The 20,157-nt window shown below is 38.4% G+C and overlaps 1 protein-coding gene across 5 annotated transcripts in view; it reads right to left on the reverse strand.

Moving 5' to 3' along the window:
* The window catches only part of AAGAB (alpha and gamma adaptin binding protein), a 57,263-nt gene that overhangs the window by 1,257 nt on the left and 35,849 nt on the right, over nucleotides 1–20,157 (reverse strand). For 3 of the 5 annotated variants that reach the window (XM_035258993.3, XM_035258992.3, XM_035258996.3), the window contains exons 6-9: nucleotides 6,229–6,311; nucleotides 5,356–5,452; nucleotides 1,101–1,205; nucleotides 600–649 (exon numbers count right to left, since the gene is read on the reverse strand). In XM_035258993.3, the coding sequence (XP_035114884.1) occupies nucleotides 600–649; nucleotides 1,101–1,205; nucleotides 5,356–5,452; nucleotides 6,229–6,311 (335 nt within the window). The remainder of the gene's footprint in view (nucleotides 1–599; nucleotides 650–1,100; nucleotides 1,206–5,355; nucleotides 5,453–6,228; nucleotides 6,312–20,157) is intronic. The other 2 variants (XM_035258995.3, XM_035258994.3) reach the window with 1 other exon arrangement.

The raw sequence follows: 20,157 nt of genomic DNA on the forward strand, positions 1-20,157 counted from the left end.
ACAACAAATTTTAGGCAAGAACTACATTTCAGCTTGTTTCATATGTCCTACCTTCAACTCACCGAGACCTAAAATTCTGCACTTTTGCCCTCCAGTCCTCTGGCAACACATATCAAAACCCTTGAATACCCTTTGACCCATGACTGCCACATCTAGAAATTTATACCACGGATGTATTTAGGGTTGTATACAAAGGTGATGTTTAAGGATATGCACAGCTTCATTATTTATAGAAGCAAAAAATGCATGTGACCTAAATGTCCAAGAGGGAACAGGATAAATTATGACACATTCATATCATGGAACACCATCAACCATACAAGTTTCCTGCCAACAACATGTGTTGTGTTGGTAATAACAAAACAACTAAGTTTTCTGGCCCAATAGTTAGAAAGGCAAACATCCCGAGTCGTCACCATACAGGCGGAAAATCTTGGTTTGACTGCAGCAACTATACTATGACTGTATATATATTTAATTAGTTAGAAGATTCGGCAAAAAGCTCACACTAAGACCCTTTAGAGGCACACAAGTATGATATATAATTAGAATAGCACTGGACCTTTTATAGGTACCCAGTAAATACCTGACTGTCTCACCTTTTCTGCATGCAACTTTCTTTGCTCGTGAGGAAGCGTCGCAGCCTTATCTAGGGGGAAAATACATCTTAAGAAGTTTTTCTAATACCACAGGATAATTGAGTATATGAATATTCTAACATTAGAAGATGGGAGATAGGTTTCAAAGACATTTGTTTATGACGTAGTCATTCCAGCTATTAGGAATTTTCCAGATGGGAATGATGTGAGTAAAATGGTAGGGCTCTTACGGATTCCACCTTATGTAACACATGCGAAGAAACAGAGGAAGGCAAAAGCAGGAAAAGTAAAAGGAAAGATAATGAAGAAGAAAAACTTTTCCCCAGGGTATTTTTTTTTAAACCAACAGAGGATGACAAAGTCCCTCAAGTAGCTAAGTTTCTCAAGACAGCTGAGACCAAAACAAGGAATTCAATCCAGCAGTTAACAAAATCAAATGCTACTACATAAAACAGATGAGCATCAACACGGGAATGTGTTAGACACGTTGAATCTGATTACCTTTCATTTCCTTTAACTTTGAAAACAGTCTTTCAAAATTCTCCATATCTCCTCCTCCAGTAGTAAGACTGGCTAATTCTTGAATATCCAGATCTAACATGGGATCTGAAATAGGGATTTGTCACATTATATGCATATGTGCCACACTCAGAGAATTCCAAAGCAAATAAACGCTGGCCTTGATGAAGTCACCAATAATCGAATGCCCAGTATACACCATCTTTCCAGCTCATGGTCCCTCACTCTGCTTGACTGATAATGGGCCCTCACAAATGAAGAGTCACTATTTATCCTCACAATATTGTAATGAAGTAAGGCGTACTATATCCATTTTAAAGATAAGAAAACCACAGCTCAGAGCTGAAGTGACTTGCTAAAGTCACAGCTAGTAAGTGGATTCAGACATAGGTGTTTCCAGCTCCGAAAGATTTACCATTCTTATTTTACAGAAGAGGAAACTAACGCCGAGAGGTTAATTTACTCAAGGTCAGGCCATTACTAGTAATAAAGCCATGATCTGAAGATAGCTGTACAGGACTCCAATGCCTATGACCTGAATCCAAGGTACACTGATTCACCAATAAATTAGTTTATACCATATTTTACTGTACAACAAATATTTTCACATCTATTACAACTATACAAGGTGATTAGGACAGATATCATTATCTCATAACAGATAATGATATGGAAAGAAAACCTTTATTTAAAAATGAACTCATCTAAAATTACAGCTATTCAGAGGTAGAGCTGATTTAAATTTGTATTTTCTTACTACAAATCTTTTACTGTTTCTACCTCAGCACGTTGCTTCTTTATTAAATTGTTTTTAATCAGAATTTTAACTCCTTCTCTACTCCAGGCTCACTACCTTTAAAATGTCTTCTCTGCCCATCCCAGTTCATAGGTCTCCTTTCTTAGAATTCTTTCTACACTTAATGTTTCTAGAACTGTCTTAGCACTTGCATGTTACCTTGTATTCTAACATTGCTCCACCACTACTTTAATAAATACTACCACCATACGAGAGAGTTTGTTTTTTGTCTTTATCACTGAATGCTTTAACTTATCTGGTTCCATTTCATCTTTACAACCCTATGAGGAAACATTTACCATTCTTATTTTACAGAAGAGGAAACTAACGCCAAGAGAGGTTAATTTACTCAAGGTCAGGCCATTACTAGTAATAAAGCCATGATCTGAAGCTGTACAGGACTCCAATGCCTATGACCTTAACCATTACAGTAAAAGTCCTAACTGTATTTTTTAGATTAAGCTCCATGAAGATAGGATAATGACTTATAATTATTTGCATCTATTACAATGCCTTATATACAATTTGAAGGAAAAAATGCATGTTGGTTAACATATTGCTTTCATTTGATGGAAATGTCATGTAGCAAGTCGGTATACAGGCTGAACATAAAAGCCTGCCATTTATCTGTGTATACATAGTAATTGCACTGTTAATGTGAACAGAATCACTCCATGCCTAAATATAGATTTGGAAGAGGAGTTTAAATGAAGCACTGAAGAATGACAATATTTAAAGACTGGATAAAGGAGGGTAATCTACCAAAGAAAGAGAAGGAATAATCAGAGAAGTAGAAAGAAAACCAGAAGACACTGCATTGGGTGAGGCAAGGGAAGATTGTTTCAAAGAGGAACTAATCCTTAACACTGAATGCCACCACAAGGTCAAGATGAGGACTGGATAATATCTACTAGATTTAGTGGCATGGAGGTTATTGTTGGCCTTTTCACAGAGCTGCTGTAGTGGCATACCAGGCGCAAAAAATAGACAGAAGTGAACTGAGGAGCAAATGGGAGGAATGAAAACAAGTTTAGTAAAGAGATAATGGAGGAAGACATGGGGTTGAGGAAGTGTTTAGTTTTTATTGGTTTGGTTTTGTTAAAAAAAATTTTTTTTTTTTAGTTTAGTCTTTAAAAAAAAAAAAACTTGCAAAAATAGAATACAGAATTCCTATATGCTCTTTACCCACTTTCCCCTAGTGTTAACATCTTATATGACCATGGTACAATTATAAAAATCAAGAAGTTAATTTTGGTATAATGCCATTAACCACACCATAGACTCCACTGGTTTTCCTACTAATATCCTTTCTCTGTTCCAAGACCCTGCATGGAATTTAAATGTCAGATCTCCCCAGTCTTTCATCGTCTTTCATGACTTTGACACTTTTTAAGAGTATGGGCAGTTGTTTTGTATATGTCCCTTAATTGGGTTTGTCAGATGTTTTCTTAGGAGATTGCAGTTACACATTTTTGGTGAGACCACCTTCTCAGTGCATTCTATCAGGAGGGATATTATGTCAATATGTCTTATTACTGTGATGTTAACCTTCATTACATAGAGTGGCTGGTATCTGATGGATTTCTCCAGTGTAAAGTTACTATTTTCCCCTTTGTGATAAATAAATATCTTGAGAGAGATACTTTTTGGCTATGCAGATACACTACTTCTCCTCACTTTCTCCACTACTCTTTAACATCCATGAGTGGATCTTGCCTGCTACAACTATTACTGTGTTTTGTGCCTATGGATGGTTTCCTATTTTCCTCATGCCTTCTTCATTTATTAATTGGGATTCTTCTGTAAGAGATGCTGTCCTTTTCTTTCTCATTTGTTTATTCAATAATTTATTTATATTAGTATGAACTCATGGATACTTAGCTTATTCTATGGGCTATAACTTAATACTATATTCATCTATTTTGCTGGTCAAATTGTTCCAGATTTAGCCACTAGAGCTCTTTCAGGTTGGTCCCTATGCCCTTTCAGCATGTCCCATTCTTTTTTGAGAATTTTCTTAATTTTTGGTACCATGAGATGCTCCAGGGTCATGCTATATTTTTCCTGCCCAAGCCCTGGAATCAACCCCTTCTCCAAGGAGCCCTAGTTCCTTTTATTGGAGAATGATATTTAGAAAGCAAGATCTGGGTGCTAAGTGTGTCCACTGCTATGGTAGTATTGCTGCTTCTAGGCCCTCTCCATGGACAGAACTAGGAAATACATGTGTGTATACTGATACATGCATACACACACATCTGTATTTATTTTCTAACTGTAAATATATTTTTAAAACCATGAGTTCATATCAATATTAGATTCCACTCCAGTACCAAAGGGTACATCTCAGCCTTCTCTTTTCCTTATTTGTAACCTTTTCCCTCTGGCACTGAAAAACCTAGCTCTCACTATCTATATCTTCTTATTTTCCATATGTCAGTATATGTGTGGTATATAAAATATCTATATGTAAAAAAATTTATTGAGTAGAGTCCTGTATTTGTGTTCAATTCATTTTGTTTTTAGCCTTATGGTATCTAGTCCAATTACTGTATTCTAAAGTTACTTAGGTTAGTGCTTGACTTCTGCACCCAGTGTAATTACTAGTTTGTTTTAATGGCAGAGACTTTGGCAGGTTAAAAGCCAATGGGAAGGATTCAATTGAGAAGATAAGGTTGAATAAACTGTAGAGAAAAAATATATATACATATTTTTTCTTAATATGTTTCTATAACCACTTGAGTTTTCTACATGAATTATCTTATAATAAGAAAAAAAATCATTTAAAAAATTTATGACTGCACATGAGCCCTCTGTAGCATAAAGATAAAGTAGGAATATCAGTAGTTCCCCAGCAGAAGAAGACTTATAGTTATGTCAAGTAAGCGCCTTGGTTTTCTGGCTTTTGGACGGCATATTGGATTCTGCTTTCGGCTCCAGGCCCTTCTTGCTAGATGTCCTTGAACAAGTTATTAAACTTCTCTGTGCTTTAGCTTCATCTCCATAAAATAACTTCTCTGCAAAACTTCATTACCAAATGGGAAAGGGGACATAAAATAGTTTTAAAAAAATGTAAAAGGGCTTACACATATAAAGTTGTATTATTCGTGTCACCATCAATTCTGACTACTGTTAAATACTATGAAAAAACTGTGATACAGAGCTAGCTGTTTCGCCACCTGGTTCTGTGTGTGCCTTAGCTAAGATTATGTGAATCAAGATCCTGCTAAGAGAATTCCAGAGAAAATGGCACCCACATATTGTTATGTATTTATTATTCTTCCTTTTTCTGATAGCCACTGGCAAGGCTCACATTCACGTGTGGTACACTATCAATTTTTTTCCCTTCTCTGTGTTTAAAGTCAACTTCCCCCTCAATGATTTCTGCCAGATACCTATTCCAAGTTGCACAAAACTCTCTTGGTAGCCAAAGGAGGAACTTACCCACAAGGTTATCAACCTGGGCATCTGCTGTGTTAGATGCACCACCCAGATGATCTGAGAGGGATGCAGTACTCTCTGCTGCTGGCAAGTGGGGTTGCTGTTGAGGAGAATACACATAAGTAATTATTTCAGAACTAAATCCAAAAAAGCTCACACTTTCAGTCCTTGGTTGGCTTTAAAAACTAGTAATAGGAACTAGAGGCAAAAAAAGAAGAGCAAGATCACATTAAAAAATAAAGGCTAAAAATTCACTAACCCAGGAGTACGTCCCCCAAGAAAGAACTAGAAAGCACTGGCTTTGCTTTAGACCATTAAAACATGCTTTTTGTTTGTCTCATTTAAGATCCATTTATCTCATTTAAGATTCAAAATGTGAAATGTAACACAAATAGCTCAGAGGCTGAGTAAAAAGATCCCTGGAAAGACGATGTGGCACCATGTAGTTTGCTCTTGCCTCTAGCTGCTGACCAAGGTAAACTTGGAACAAAGTTCTTGAGGACACAGGGTTGAAGCTGGACTACAAGCTCACTGAGGGTAGGGACCTTGCCTCAGATTTGCCAAGGTCTTTCACACAGAAAGTACTAAGAAAGCACCATCAATTTTATTTTTTGTTTAAAGATCTGGAGGCAAATTAATGCCTCAGGGAAATCCTAGTATATTTTAGAAAGCACCCTAGTAAAAATAAAACCCAAGTTGTAAACTTCTGAAAGGGCTTACTGCTTTAGCAAGGGCTGTTTTAGACTCTCCTTTCCTCTATTTTTAACATTCCCTGTCACCTTTTAAATGCAAAGGAAAAAAATATGAATGTGTAAAGATTCATAATGACGAGAAATTAAAGCCAAAGAGAAAAAAAGATCCAAGAAAATCCTTTACCTCTGAGTGGCAGGGATCTGCTGACCCAATGCTATGGTTTGTTCCAGTCAATGAATTGAGAAGGCTAAAGCCTTGGTTCCTATCTGAAAAGGAAAAATACAATCATTGAAATTTATCGTTCACATTTTAAACTGTTCAAATGACTATGATAATGAAACAAAGGCTACTTCTTTGTTATCAAAGTTTTATATATATATATATACACACACACACACATATATATATATATGAGACAGTGAGAGAGAGAGACAGACAGACAGACAGACAAGAGACAGAGACAGACAGGGTCTCACTCTATTGGCCAGGCTGGAGTACAGTGGCACAATCACAGCTCATTGAACCTGGAACTCCTGGGCTCAAGTGATCCTCCTGGCTCAGCCCCCTAAGTAGGTGGGAATACAGGTGCCATCCACTGCACATGGCTATTTTTTGTTTGTTTTTTGTAGAGACAGAGTCTCACTATGTTGCCCAGGCTGGTCTTGAACTCCTGGCCTCAAGCCATCTCCTGAATCAGCCTCCCAAAGTGCCAGTATTACAGGCCTGAACCATACCGCTGGTTCTGAATACATTTTAATTTTAATTTTAATTTTTTTTGAGACGGAGTCTCACTCTTGTTGCCCAGGCTGGAGTGCAATGGCGCCATCTCGGCTCATCACAACCTCCGCCTCCCAGGTTCAAGCAATTCTCCTGCCTCAGCCTCCCAATTAGCTAGGATTAGAGGCATGTGCCACCTCACCTGGCTAATTTTGTATTTTTTGTAGAAACAGGGTTTCTCCATATTGGTCAGGCTGGTCTTGAACTCCTGACCTCAGGTGATCCACCTGCCTCAGACTCCCAAAGTGCTGGAATTATAGGCATGAGCCACCGTGCCCGGCCAAATAAATTTTTTTTAAGTACATTTAAAATGAAAAAATCCGATCCGAGGGGACTCAAGATGGCACTGTGAGAACAACCCAGGATTGAAGCTCATGGTCAATGCGCGGAGTGGGTGAGTCAGGGCCGCATTTCTAGACGGATCTTTGTTGCCCACAGAACGGGGAAATTCCTAGGTATAGAGGAGACGCAGGACGCCAGGCAGAGGTTTTGGCTGGCGCAGCTGGCCGCCAGTGCGAAGGCGGCCCGTGCTATGGCGGCGCTACACAGCGCTTTGCACAAAGCACGCTCGTCCGGGTGCCCTGTTGGGCCGGCAACCTGAGACTTGGGAGGGCTGAACTTGAGACTGAACGGGACTTGGACAGTGAGCCAGCCCAGGAGATTACAGGGTGACAGCGTTTGGGGTAGCGCAGTGGGACAAACAAAACGGCGATTCTAAACGCTCCCCGTGGAGGGGTTCCCTGAGGCCGCAGCTCCGTGGGGGAGGGGCATCCGCCATTACCGAGGCAAACCGCTACAACAGAGAGATTCCGCCCCAGGGCGTAGCCCGTGGCAGCAGGGCGGAGACCACAGCAGAAGGGCAGAGCCTGCAGCAACAGGGCGAACCTCACACCAGCAAGGCGGAGCCTTGGCAGTCAAATAGTGACTAGACTGCCTCCTAGCTGGGCAGGACAGCGCGGTGGACACTCACAAGGAAAGCCCCAACCCCCCCTCCAGACAGAGCATCTGAGAAAAAAAGGGTTTTTTTAATGAGTTATGTTGCAGCAGAATTAAACATAGCAGCCTAACAGCCCTGAATGAACAACAGAGCTCACAGCTCAGCACTTGAGCTCCTATAAAGTACAGACTGTCTCCTCAAGCAGCTCCCTGACCCCTCTATATCCAAAAGACTGACATTTGGCAGGCATCATTCTGGGACAAAGATAGCAGAAAAAGAAACTGGTAGCATCCCTTACTGTTCCGCAGCTGCTGTAGGTGCACTCCAGACAAGCAGGGCCTGGAGTGGACCTCAGCAGTCATACAGTGAAGGGGCTAGACTGGTAGAAGGAAAACCAAGTAACAGAAATACTTCACCATCAACATTCTGGGCGTCCACTCAGAGACGCAATCGAAAAGTCAGCAACTACTCAGACAACAGGTGGATAAATCCACAAAGATGGGAAGAAACCAGCGCAAAAAGGAGGAAAACACCCAAAACCAGAACACCACGCCTCCTAGAAAGGACCAAAACTCCTCACCAGCAAGGGAACAAAGCTGGATGGAGAATGACTGTGACGAAATTAGACTTCAGAAGGTGGATAATGAGAAACTTTTGTGAGCTAAAAGAACATGTTTTAAATCAATGCAAAGAAACTAAGAACCTTGAAAAAAGATATGAAAAAAGATTCGAGGAAATGATAACAAGAATGGATAACTTAGAGAGGAATATGAATGAATTAAAGGAGCTAAAAAACACAATACGAGAACTTCGCGAAGCATGCACAAGTTTCAATAGCCGAATTGATCAAGCAGAAGAAAGAATATCAGAAGTCGAAGATCAACTCAATGAAATAAAACGAGAAACCAAGATCAGAGAAAAAAGCGCAAAAAAGAATGAACAAAGTCTCCAAGAAATGTGGGACTATGTGAAGAGACCTAACCTACGTTTGATAGGTGTACCAGAAGGGGACAAAGAGAATGAATCCAAGCTAGAAAATACTCTTCAGGACATTATCCAGAAAAATTTCCCCCACCTAGCAAGACAGGCCAACACTCAATTGCAGGAAATACAGAGACCACCACAAAGATATTCCGCAAGAAGAGCAACCCCAAGGCACATAATCGTCAGATTCAACAAGGTTGAAATAAAGGAGAAAATACTAAGGGCAGCCAGAGAGAAAGGTCGGGTTACCCACAAAGGGAAGCCCATCAGACTCACAGCAGATCTCTCAGCAGAAACTCTACAAGCCAGAAGAGAGTGGGGGCCAATATTCAACATCCTTAAAGAAAAGAACTTTCAACCCAGAATTTCATATCCAGCCAAACTGAGCTTCAGAAGTGAAGGAAAAATAAAATCCTTTGCGAACAAGCAAGTACTCAGAGATTTTGTCACCACCAGGCCTGCTTTACAAGAACTCCTGAAAGAGGCACTACACATAGAAAGGAACAACCAGTACCAGCCATTCCAAAATCACACTAAATGCTAAAGAGCATCAACATAATGAAGAATCTACAACAACTAACGGGCAAAACAGCCAGCTAGCATCAAAATGGCAGTATCAAATTCACACATAACAATATTAACCCTAAATGTAAATGGGCTAAATGCACCAATCAAAAGACATGGACTGGCAAATTGGATAAAAATCCAAAACCCATCAGTGTGCTGTATCCAGGAAACCCATCTCACATGCAAGGATACACAAAGGCTCAAAACAAAGGGATGGAAGAAGATTTACCAAGCAAATGGAGAGCAAAAAAAAGCAGGAGTTGCAATTCTCATCTCTGATAAAATAGACTTTAAAGCAACAAAGATCAAAAGAGACAAAGAAGGCCATTACATAATGGTAAAAGAATCGATACAACAAGAAGAGCTAATGATCCTAAACATATATGGACCCAATACAGGAGCACCCAGATACATAAGGCAAGTTCTTAACGACTTACAAAGAGACTTAGACTCCCACACAATAATAGTGGGAGACTTTAACACTCCACTGTCAATATTAGACAGATCAACCAGACAGAAAATCAACAAGGATATCCAGGGCTTGAACTCAGACCTGGAGCAAGCAAACCTGATACACATTTACAGAACTCTCCACCCCAAATCCACAGAATATACATTCTTCTCAGCACCACATCATACCTACTCTAAAATTGACCACATAATTGGAAGTAAAGCACTGCTCAACTAATGCAAAACAACTGAAATCATAACAAACAGCCTCTCAGACCATAGTGCAATCAAGTTAGAACTCAGACTTCAGAAACCGACCCAGAACCGCACAGCTTCATGGAAACTGAACAACTGGCTCTTGAATGTAGACTGGATAAACAATGAAATGAAGGCAGAAATAAAGAAGTTCTTTGAAACCAATGAGAACGAAGACACAACATGCCAGAATCTTTGGGACACATTTAAAGCAGTCTCTAGAGGAAAGTATATAGCAATAAGTGCCCATATGAGAAGAATGGAGAGATCCAAAATTGACACCCTATTGTCAAAATTGAAAGAGCTAGAGGAGCAAGATCAAAAAAACTCAAAACCCAGCAGAAGACAAGAAATAACTAAGATCAGAGCTGAACTGAAGGAGATTGAGACACGAAAAACCCTCCAAAAAAATCAATAAATCCAAGAGCTGGTTTTTTGAAAAGATCAACAAAATAGACACACCACTAGCCAGACTGATTAAAAAGAAAAGAGAGAACAACCAAATAGATGCAATAAAAAATAATAAAGGGAAAATCACCACAGATTCCACAGCAATTCAAACCATCATCAGAGAATATTACAAACAACTCTATGCACATAAACTAGTAAACCTGGAAGAAATGGATAAATTCCTGGACTCCTGTGTCCTCCCAAGCCTAAACCAGGAGGAAGCTGAAACTATGAATAGACCAATAACAAGGGCAGAAGTCGAAGCAGCAATTAAGAGCCCACCACACAAAAAAAGCCCAGGTCCAGATGGGTTCACAGCCAAATTCTACCAGACACACAAAGAGGAGCCGGTACCATTCCTTCTGAAACTATTCCAAATAATCCAAAAAGAAGGAATCCTTCCCAAATCATTCTATGAGACCAATATCATCCTGATACCAAAACCCAGCAGAGACCCAAAAAGAAAAGAAAACTTCAGGCCAATATCCATGATGAACATAGATGCAAAAATCTTCAACAAAATATTGGCAAGCCGATTGCAACAGCAAATCAAAAAACTTATTCATCATGATCAAGTAGGATTCATCCCGGGGATGCAAGGCTGGTTCAACATACACAAGTCTATAAACGTAATTCACCACATAAACAGAACCAAAAACAAAAACCACATGATTATCTCAATTGATGCAAAGAAGGCATTTGACAAAATTCAACAGCCCTTTATGCTAAAAACCCTCAATAAACTCGGTATCGATGGAACGTATCTCAAAGTAATAAAAGCTATTTATGACAAACCAACAGCCAATATCATACTGAATGGGCAAAAACTGGAAGCATTCCCTTTGAAATCTGGCACTAGACAAGGATGCCCTCTTTCACCACTCCTATTCAATATAGTACTGGAAGTTCTAGCCACAGCAATCAGGCAAGAAAAAGAAATAAAGGGTTTTCAAATAGGAAAGGTGGAAGCCAAATTGTCTCTATTTGCAGACGACATGATAGTATACCTAGAAGACCCCATCGCCTCAGCCCAAAAACTCCTGAAACTGATAAGCAACTTCAGCAAAGTCTCAGGATATAAAATCAATGTGCAAAAATCACAAGCCTTCCTCTACACCAATAACAGACTTAAAGAAAGCCAAATCAAGAACGAACTGCCATTCACAATTGCTACAAAAAGAATAAAATACCTTGGAATACAACTCACAAGGAACGTAAGGGACCTCTTCAAGGAGAACTACAAACCACTGCTCAACGAAATCAGAGAGGACACAAACAGATGGAGAAACATTCCATGTTCATGGTTAGGAAGAATTAATATCATAAAAATGGCTATACTGCCCAAAGTAATTTACAGAATCAATGCTATACCCATCAAGCTACCATTGACTTTCTTCACAGAACTAGAAAAAACCACCATGAACTTCATATGGAACCAAAAGAAAGCCCGCATAGCCAAGTCAATTCTAAGCAAAAAGAACACAGCAGGGGGCATCACACTACCGGATTTCAAACTATACTACAAGGCTACAGTAATCAAAATAGCATGGTACTGGTACCAAAACAGAGATACAAACCAATGGAACAGAACAGAGGCATCGGAGGCAACACAACATATCTACAACCATACAATCTTTGATAAACCCGACAAAAACAAGCAATGGGGAAAGGATTCCCTGTTCAACAAATGGTGTTGGGAAAACTGGCTAGCCATGTGTAGAAAGCAGAAACTGGACCCCTTCCTGACACCTTACACCAAAATTAACTCTAGATGGATTAAAGACTTAAACATAAGACCTGGCACCATAAAAACCCTAGAGGAAAATCTAGGCAAAACCATTCAGGACATAGGAGTAGGCAAGGACTTCATGACCAAAACACCAAAAGCATTGGCAACAAAGGCCAAAATAGACAAATGGGACCTAATCAAACTCCACAGCTTCTGCACGGCAAAAGAAACAGTCACTAGAGTGAATCGGCAACCAACAGAATGAGAAAAAATTTTTGCAGTTTACCCATCTCACAAAGGGCTGATATCCAGAATTTACAAAGAACTCAAACAGATTTACAGGAAAAAAACAAGCCCATTCAAAAGTGGGCAAAGGATATGAACAGACACTTTACGAAAGAAGACATATATGAGGCCAACAATCATATGAAAAAATGCTCATCGTCACTGGTCATCAGAGAGATGCAAATCAAAACCACATTGAGATACCATCTCACGCCAGTTAGAATGGCGATCATTAAAAAATCTGGAGACAACAGATGCTGGAGAGGATGTGGAGAAAAAGGAACACTTTTACACTGTTGGTGGGAGTGTAAATTAGTTCAACCATTGTGGAAGACAGTGTGGCGATTCCTCAAGGCCTTAGAAATAGAAATTCCATTTGACCCCACAATCCCATTACTGGGTATATATCCAAAGGACTATAAATCGTTCTACTATAAGGACACATGCACACGAATGTTCATTGCAGCACTGTTTACAATAGCAAAGACCTGGAATCAACCAAAATGCCCATCGATGATAGACTGGATTGGGAAAATGTGGCACATATACACTATGGAATATTATGCAGCAATCAGAAATGATGAGTTTGTGTCGTTTGTAGGGACATGGATGAATCTGGAGAACATCATTCTCAGCAAACTGACACAAGAACAGAAAATGAAACACCACATATTCTCACTCATAGGCGGGTGATGAAAAATGAGAACACATGGACACAGGGAGGGGAGTACTAAACACCGGGGTCTATTGGGGGGAAAAGGGGAGGGTCAGCGGGAGGGGGTGGTGGGGAGGGATAGCCTGGGGAGAAATGCCAAATGTGGGTGAAGGGGAGAAAGGAAGCAAAACACACTGCCATGTGTGTACCTATGCAACTGTCTTGCATGTTCTGCACATGTACCCCCAAACCTAAAATGCAATAAAAAATTAAAAAAAAAAATCCACAGACTATTAGTCCAGGTGGAAAATAATGGCAGGGCCATTATGACAAACAAAAGGCCAGTGGTTCTATTTGCAAAGATTAACAACACTAATGCTTTAATAGACACTATGAACTAATATTCCATTGTTTTAAATAATGAAAAACATTTTAAAAATTAACAACAAGGCATTCATATCAGGTGAAAAGGAATATGAATGCTTTCTGAAAAAAGCCCTAATTTAGATATGAGTAAGGCTTCTGCAGTTAAGGCTCCCAGTATGCTGTTTGTATTTACAACGGAAGACAAATCTGGAGCAAAACATCTAGAACTGCTGAAAGTATAAGGGCCTGCCTTGATGTAGTAGTGTTCCCCAGAATGACCTGGAACACTTTTATTAAAACTATCCTAGTATTCTATTCAAGGACTCTGAGGTTCACTGAGTCAACATCTTTATGATAGAGACCCTGGAATCTCAACTTTTAGCAAGTACTCCAGGAGGGTCTTATGCTCACAGTAGTTCGAAAAACACTGCCTTAGAGTAAAACATCAGACTATAATCCAAGAGTAACAATATGGAGACAAAGAATTTCTCTCTCAAAAAAGACAACTTTCTACCACCTTGCCTTTCCTCTCCCCATCTCTTCCCTCACCCACTCTCATCTCTCTCTAAACCACCTATAAATTTCCTACACCGTACACCCTTTCCCCTGCCAGATACTTGGTCACATAGAGATAACAAAAAAGAGAAACTCCGTAGTGTCCTTCCTTCTTCCTTTTACTTGGGAAAAATCTGCCTTTTAAACTGGGATGAAGCCTCAAATCTGGCCTGCTAGGCTGTAGCCTGCAGATTTTTGGAGCCTGACTCTGGCCACAGAGGGAGTCACATGCAGCTATCAACCCAGCACCTCTGCATTAAAGGCTGCTATGGTCTGGGCAAAACTATGAGGCTGTCCTACACTTTTCATTCTATACAACCTCAACAGTGGCGGCATGGTCAGAGGTTCATGTGTGTACAGCTGAAACCCCTTTACCTCCTCATCCAAATGCCTGGGTGCGCCCAATCAAAGACAGGGGACTAAGGTTAGGGTAGGACATGGAGGCTCAGAGGCCCAAGAGAAGCAGATCCATGCACTGTCCTACAATGACAGATTCAGAGCCTAAGGATGTTTATTCAAACATCAGCATGGTTGCTTTGGCCAACGTGCTACTGATTTTAAAGTAGTTGTATGCAGTTATGTAATACTCAGGGATTTTTACCTGTCATGAAAATACATGACTGCTCTTATAATATGCTTTAAGCTATTTGTACAAAAAGCAGTATCTGAGTAATAAACTACTTCTGTAAGAGAGCCCTCACTTCTATTACTGGAAATAACCTGGACCTTGGGTAATTTTCAAATCCAGTTCATAAATCTCTCCATATTTGAATTCAACAGCTTGTATTTTTCCCGTTAGGCATCCCCTAAACTCAGTAAGCCAGACTGCAACTCATACAGAATAATGCAATACAATGTCAGTTTATGCACATTATTAAACCAAAGCAGTCTATTTGAAATGCCTCATTCTTTACAGTGGCTACAGTGGCTGCCTGCAAGGAGGGGAACTGGAATAGACAAGAGTTAGGAGTAGGGGCTAGACCTGCCACTGTATACTATGAACCTTTAATTTTTGTTACATGTTCATGTATTATTTACCTACTCAAAGAGTTTTTTTAAATTTAATAATTTAAGCTGTGTATTTTATTGCAATAAAAAAATTTAATGCCCCAATTCGAATGAATAAAATTATGAAAAAGTGAAAACAGTAGGAAGAAAACTCGACTAGTGATCAGAAAACCTGGCTTTCATTCGTGGCTCTGCCTACCTGTATGATCTCAGACAAATTAATCAGGTTCACAATTGACTCAGAGTTTATAATCAGGTTTCGGGTTAATTTCAATAAGCTGGAAGGACTTTTGCTCATATTATAAACAATGAAGAACTTAGCAAACTAACAAGAGAATTCATCATGTTCCACTGCTTATATTTTAAGGAATGTAGAAACATACAAATTGACACAGTGAGAAAAACAATTCATTTCTGTTTATCCAAAGTAGATTGCTTGCACATTAACATTGCTCAAAAACATTAGATGGTATTTTATATACCTATGGCTTTTTAAAAAAACTGTTTTGCCTGGTTCAATGTTTATTAAAATTCTGTCCATACGCACTCACTGTACAACTATTCTTCTTATAGAAAAGAATTATTACATAAGTCTTTTCTTGCTTACTATATTTTTCTCCCCAGGATTCAGGGCATGGAAATGTCATCCGTATTAAGAAGGATTTATTCCTTTAGCAGGTAGTTGTTGAAACTGGCTCTAGCATCTATGGTTTTATTGATGCCACAAAACTCTAGACTGGGAAGGAATAAATTAATTTACCTCCTCAGCTGATTCTGATGGAACGTGCAGAAAGGGGAAGCTGTTAAGTGCTGTAAAATAAATGATTTTGGAAGGTGTAATAAGTATATTAAACTCTGGTCCTAAAAACATCTGATTCAGTTTTAGTAGTCTAGTATGTTGACACCAGTGGATGCATGAATAAAAATGAAAATACCATGAAAAAGTCTGACAGTGCTGGTCATTAGTATGGAGTCTTCCAGAAAGTGTCAGAAACAAAACTATAGTCTCTAGAATAAAGATTTTAAAATAGCAATGGAAAATTCTTAAGCCTTGGGATGATTTTTAAAAAAAATAAGGTTAGGAAAACTTGAAATATATGATGCTGTTTGGCTACCTCTATAAATCTAAGGGCACATTGTTATTTTAGAAGTATAAAATGCATTTCTCATAGCAATTTTGACTTACATGAAACATTTCGAGAATTTAAAACCTAGACAAATGGAGAAATTTCAGTATGGGGGAAGGGGAAAAGTTGCTTTTTAGAAAGTATTTTTTTCCTTTTAATTTTTCTGATCTTTTCCCTTCTCCATTATTTATCAAGGCAACAAGCATATAAATTTGAAGATAAAGGCATGGATATGAATCCTACTTCTATGTACTGTGTGGTTTTATACAAGCTATGCCTTCTCTGCACCTCAGTTGCTATATTTATGCAGTGGGTATAACAGTATTTACCTTGCAAAATTTTCCTAAGGGTTAGTAATAGATAACATTTACCAAGTGCTAAATATAGGCAAGGTAATGTTTTAGGTACTTACAAAGCTTCTTTAATCCTCACAACAATCAAAGTATGCCTTCTACACACAATAGAAATAAACATCTTATCTTCGCTATTGTATTATCCTCTTTTACAGATGATTTATTTTATTATTCTCTTTTATAGAACAAACTATAACTCAGACAGATTAGGCAACGTATCCAAAGTCGCAGAGCTGGAACCAGAACTTGAAATCTCGGATTCTAAAATCTATACTCTTTCCATTCAGGCCAAAGGTCTTGATAACATGTAAAGAGCTGAGACATAAACGATGTATATAATGTCTTGATGCACAACTACTGGCTTACTGAATGATACAAATTCAAGTCAAGTGCAAAAAGATTTTTATTCACATATAGTTCTGTCAGTAATCCTTCATTAAATCCCTAGTTTAGACTGGGATTTTCATTGAAGTAAGCTGAATAACTCAGGACTGAATAATCAAATGCCACTTACTAACTGTATCACAGCCTAGCCCAGTAACTCCGAGGCATTGGTCACATAAAACAAATGGTAGACAGGTGGCTCGGCCCCACTATCTCTTCACTGTCCCTCAAGCAGATGTAGACCAAGGGTTTTCAATCTCACTATTATTGACATTTCCAGCTGAAGAATTCTTTGGTGTGTGGGCAGGTGTGAAAGAGGGGTGTCCTGTGCAGACCCTGCCTTTACCCACCAGATACCTATTAAGACTGCCAAATGTCCCCTGGCGGGCAAAATCACTTCCAATTGGGAACCACTGATACAGGTTTAATTAGAAAAAGAAAATTCTGGCTAAAAACCTTCAGGTTTTTAAGTCCTTACTTAAAAGTAAGGACTGTAACAAATATTTTCAATGAAAAAAAAAAAATTTAAAAGATTCAATCATTCCCTCTTGTTAGCACTGAAAATATCCTCCCTCTACTCTGAGAAACTTCTCTAGATGATTTCAGCCCCTAATTACCTCTCCCTCTGTGCCATTTGCCCTTGTTGTCCTTACTAATCACGTGGCCCCTGGGAGCATGTGCTGGTATTAATACTTATCTCGAGTCAAAATGCCATCCTCAACTATACTATAAACTCTTTCCAGACATGGACAATTGCTAATGCTTCTTCTACACTCCACAGCCTGCAGCATAGTGCTAAGTGTACAGCAGAGATGCTGAAATAGCCACTGAATGCCTAATAGAACTGTCAGGCAGAGGCTACAAGCATTAGCCATATAAAGAAGTTTTTATTTTAAGTTTTTAGTTACAACTCAAATATTAAGAATTTCCATCACCATACCTCTCAACATGCCTTACAGACCTCCTAGATATTTCGTGTTCATATTTCAATTTTTATTTCCTTAATGTAGCAATTGCTTGGCATCATCTTTTTTTCCATAAGGTTTTCTTTACATCCCCTTCCTCTGCACAAAATATTTTTCTTTTATTGTAAACATGTTCTTTTCCATCTGAGTGATAAACATGGCCAAACTTACTATAATTAAGATATTTTAATCTGTATACAAGAAGTTGTACCTATTTTTGAATGATATTCTTAAATCAAACCACACTGTTTGAGTAGAAAATTATTTTAAGAAAGAAATGATTTCACTAGCATCAGAGAAATCCACTTACACTTTGGTATTACAATCCACTTCTTGGCAAATTGAAATAAAATGTTTTTTGAAATCATAGAATATTGAGAAGAATCAAAATATTGAGAATAAGAGAACTTATTCTCTTTTACTAAATGACTGCTTGACAAGGGTAAACTTTGAAATCCATTATTAAAAACAGTACTTATTAGGGAGATGGGCCTAAGCACCATACCTGGTTGTACCTGGTTCTACCACCTGACTTTAGATTCAGGAAAGTGAATCTGCTTTCCCTATGACACCTGGGACACCTGCTCACATGTCAAGAACGGTTTCTACTAATACTCGAACATACTATGAACATGACCAGAAAGTAATAATACTATTTTTTCCTCTTTTTCCTGGTCATAAATATGCTCATTGTAGAAAATTTGGAAAAAAGAGAAATGTATAAAGAAGAAAATTAAATCACCAAAGATACCAGTGAAAATTTTGTATTATGTCTTCCTATTTTTTTGCTATGTACACATACACACAAATTCTAAATAAACTGAACATCAGAGTGACTACTACCTTTTCCAAAGTTGTAATGGAAAGCTTTAGTCTAATTCCAATAATGGAATTTCCATTGTAAAGTACCATCTCCAGAACCTGAAGCACACTCTTGAAAATCCTAAAAGGAATGTTCAGAATCAAGTAAAAAATCATTCACAATTGATACAAGACTTTACCATGAAAAAAAAAAAATAAAGATGCCTTAAGTGGTTCATACCCAGCCCTAAAAATAATTCCAAAGAAAGTACTAAATATATTTTTGCAAGGTGGTAGCAGAAGAGCATTGCCTCCAGAGTAACTAATTTGAAGAGATTTCCCACGATTCCTTTGCTTAATTTTAAGGGTGAACTTTTAAAACAAAGTCTCATCATTTTACTCATATACTTATTCCCTCTTATTTTTCTCTTCCCCTTTTTTGCTTACAACACAATCTCCATCAAATTATGCCTTCTACACATACACAAACACATGCACAGAAATCAACATATATTTAATTTTTGACCACAACATTCACATTTAGACAACTGTCAGAGAAGATGCTGAGTTAAAAAGAGAAGCAACTAAATCTGACTCAAGAAATTCAATTTCATAGAAAGTAATGTTAATATAATTCTACATTATCCTAGCATCCTAAACATACTAGAGGTTAGGAAACTGGGATCCAGAGACAAGAAACCAGTTTTCAAGAGCACACAGGCAAAGACAGACCTGACTAGAACTGTCTTCATTAACCATCCTTCCTCCTACTAATTTGATACAGTTTTATTTTCTGTAACATTAAAGTCAAATTTGTATTTAATCATCAGTTACTTTAGAAAAATAATTTTGTTTAAGGGATTAGCCATCTATTTTCTCAGGAGAGCAGCCCAGGTATCACAGATAGACCTTGTGTTTTGGTACACATTTCTTATCACTGCTCTGTACGACAGCTGCAAATGATTCCTTGAACTGGAATCTGGGATTTCTGCCACAGAATCTTGTAACAAGTAAATTCAGGGGGATACACATTAATAAATGATCAATTCTTTACAGTTATAATGGGAAAACAGAAAACTGCCATATGAAAGAATTGTTGTTTCTACTATTAAAATTCCACGAATCCTCCTCCACCTGCATTACTGGGGATTCAACTATAATTAATAGATTGAAAGTAAATTCTCAGGGCTTTTGAAATCCAGTCTCTACAATTATTGCTTACCACTAGGGGATCAAAGTCACAACTCCGTAATATTTGTTTAATCCCTTTCACTGATTAGAAACTGGGAAAGATCACAGCATTTCTCTTCTTGCCCTCTATTCCATGGTGGTAACTGTTAAAAGACCCAGTGAATACTCAAGAGTTACCAGTGCAGACTAAACTCCACACAGCACTTGTTAGTACTCAGGTGACAAAGCTGGGGCAGGGCCTTAGTTGTAACATTAAACTGACACTTTAAACAA

The sequence above is a fragment of the Callithrix jacchus genome, chromosome 8 (assembly GCF_049354715.1).
Source record: "Callithrix jacchus isolate 240 chromosome 8, calJac240_pri, whole genome shotgun sequence".
NCBI classification, from domain to species: domain Eukaryota; kingdom Metazoa; phylum Chordata; class Mammalia; order Primates; family Cebidae; genus Callithrix; species Callithrix jacchus.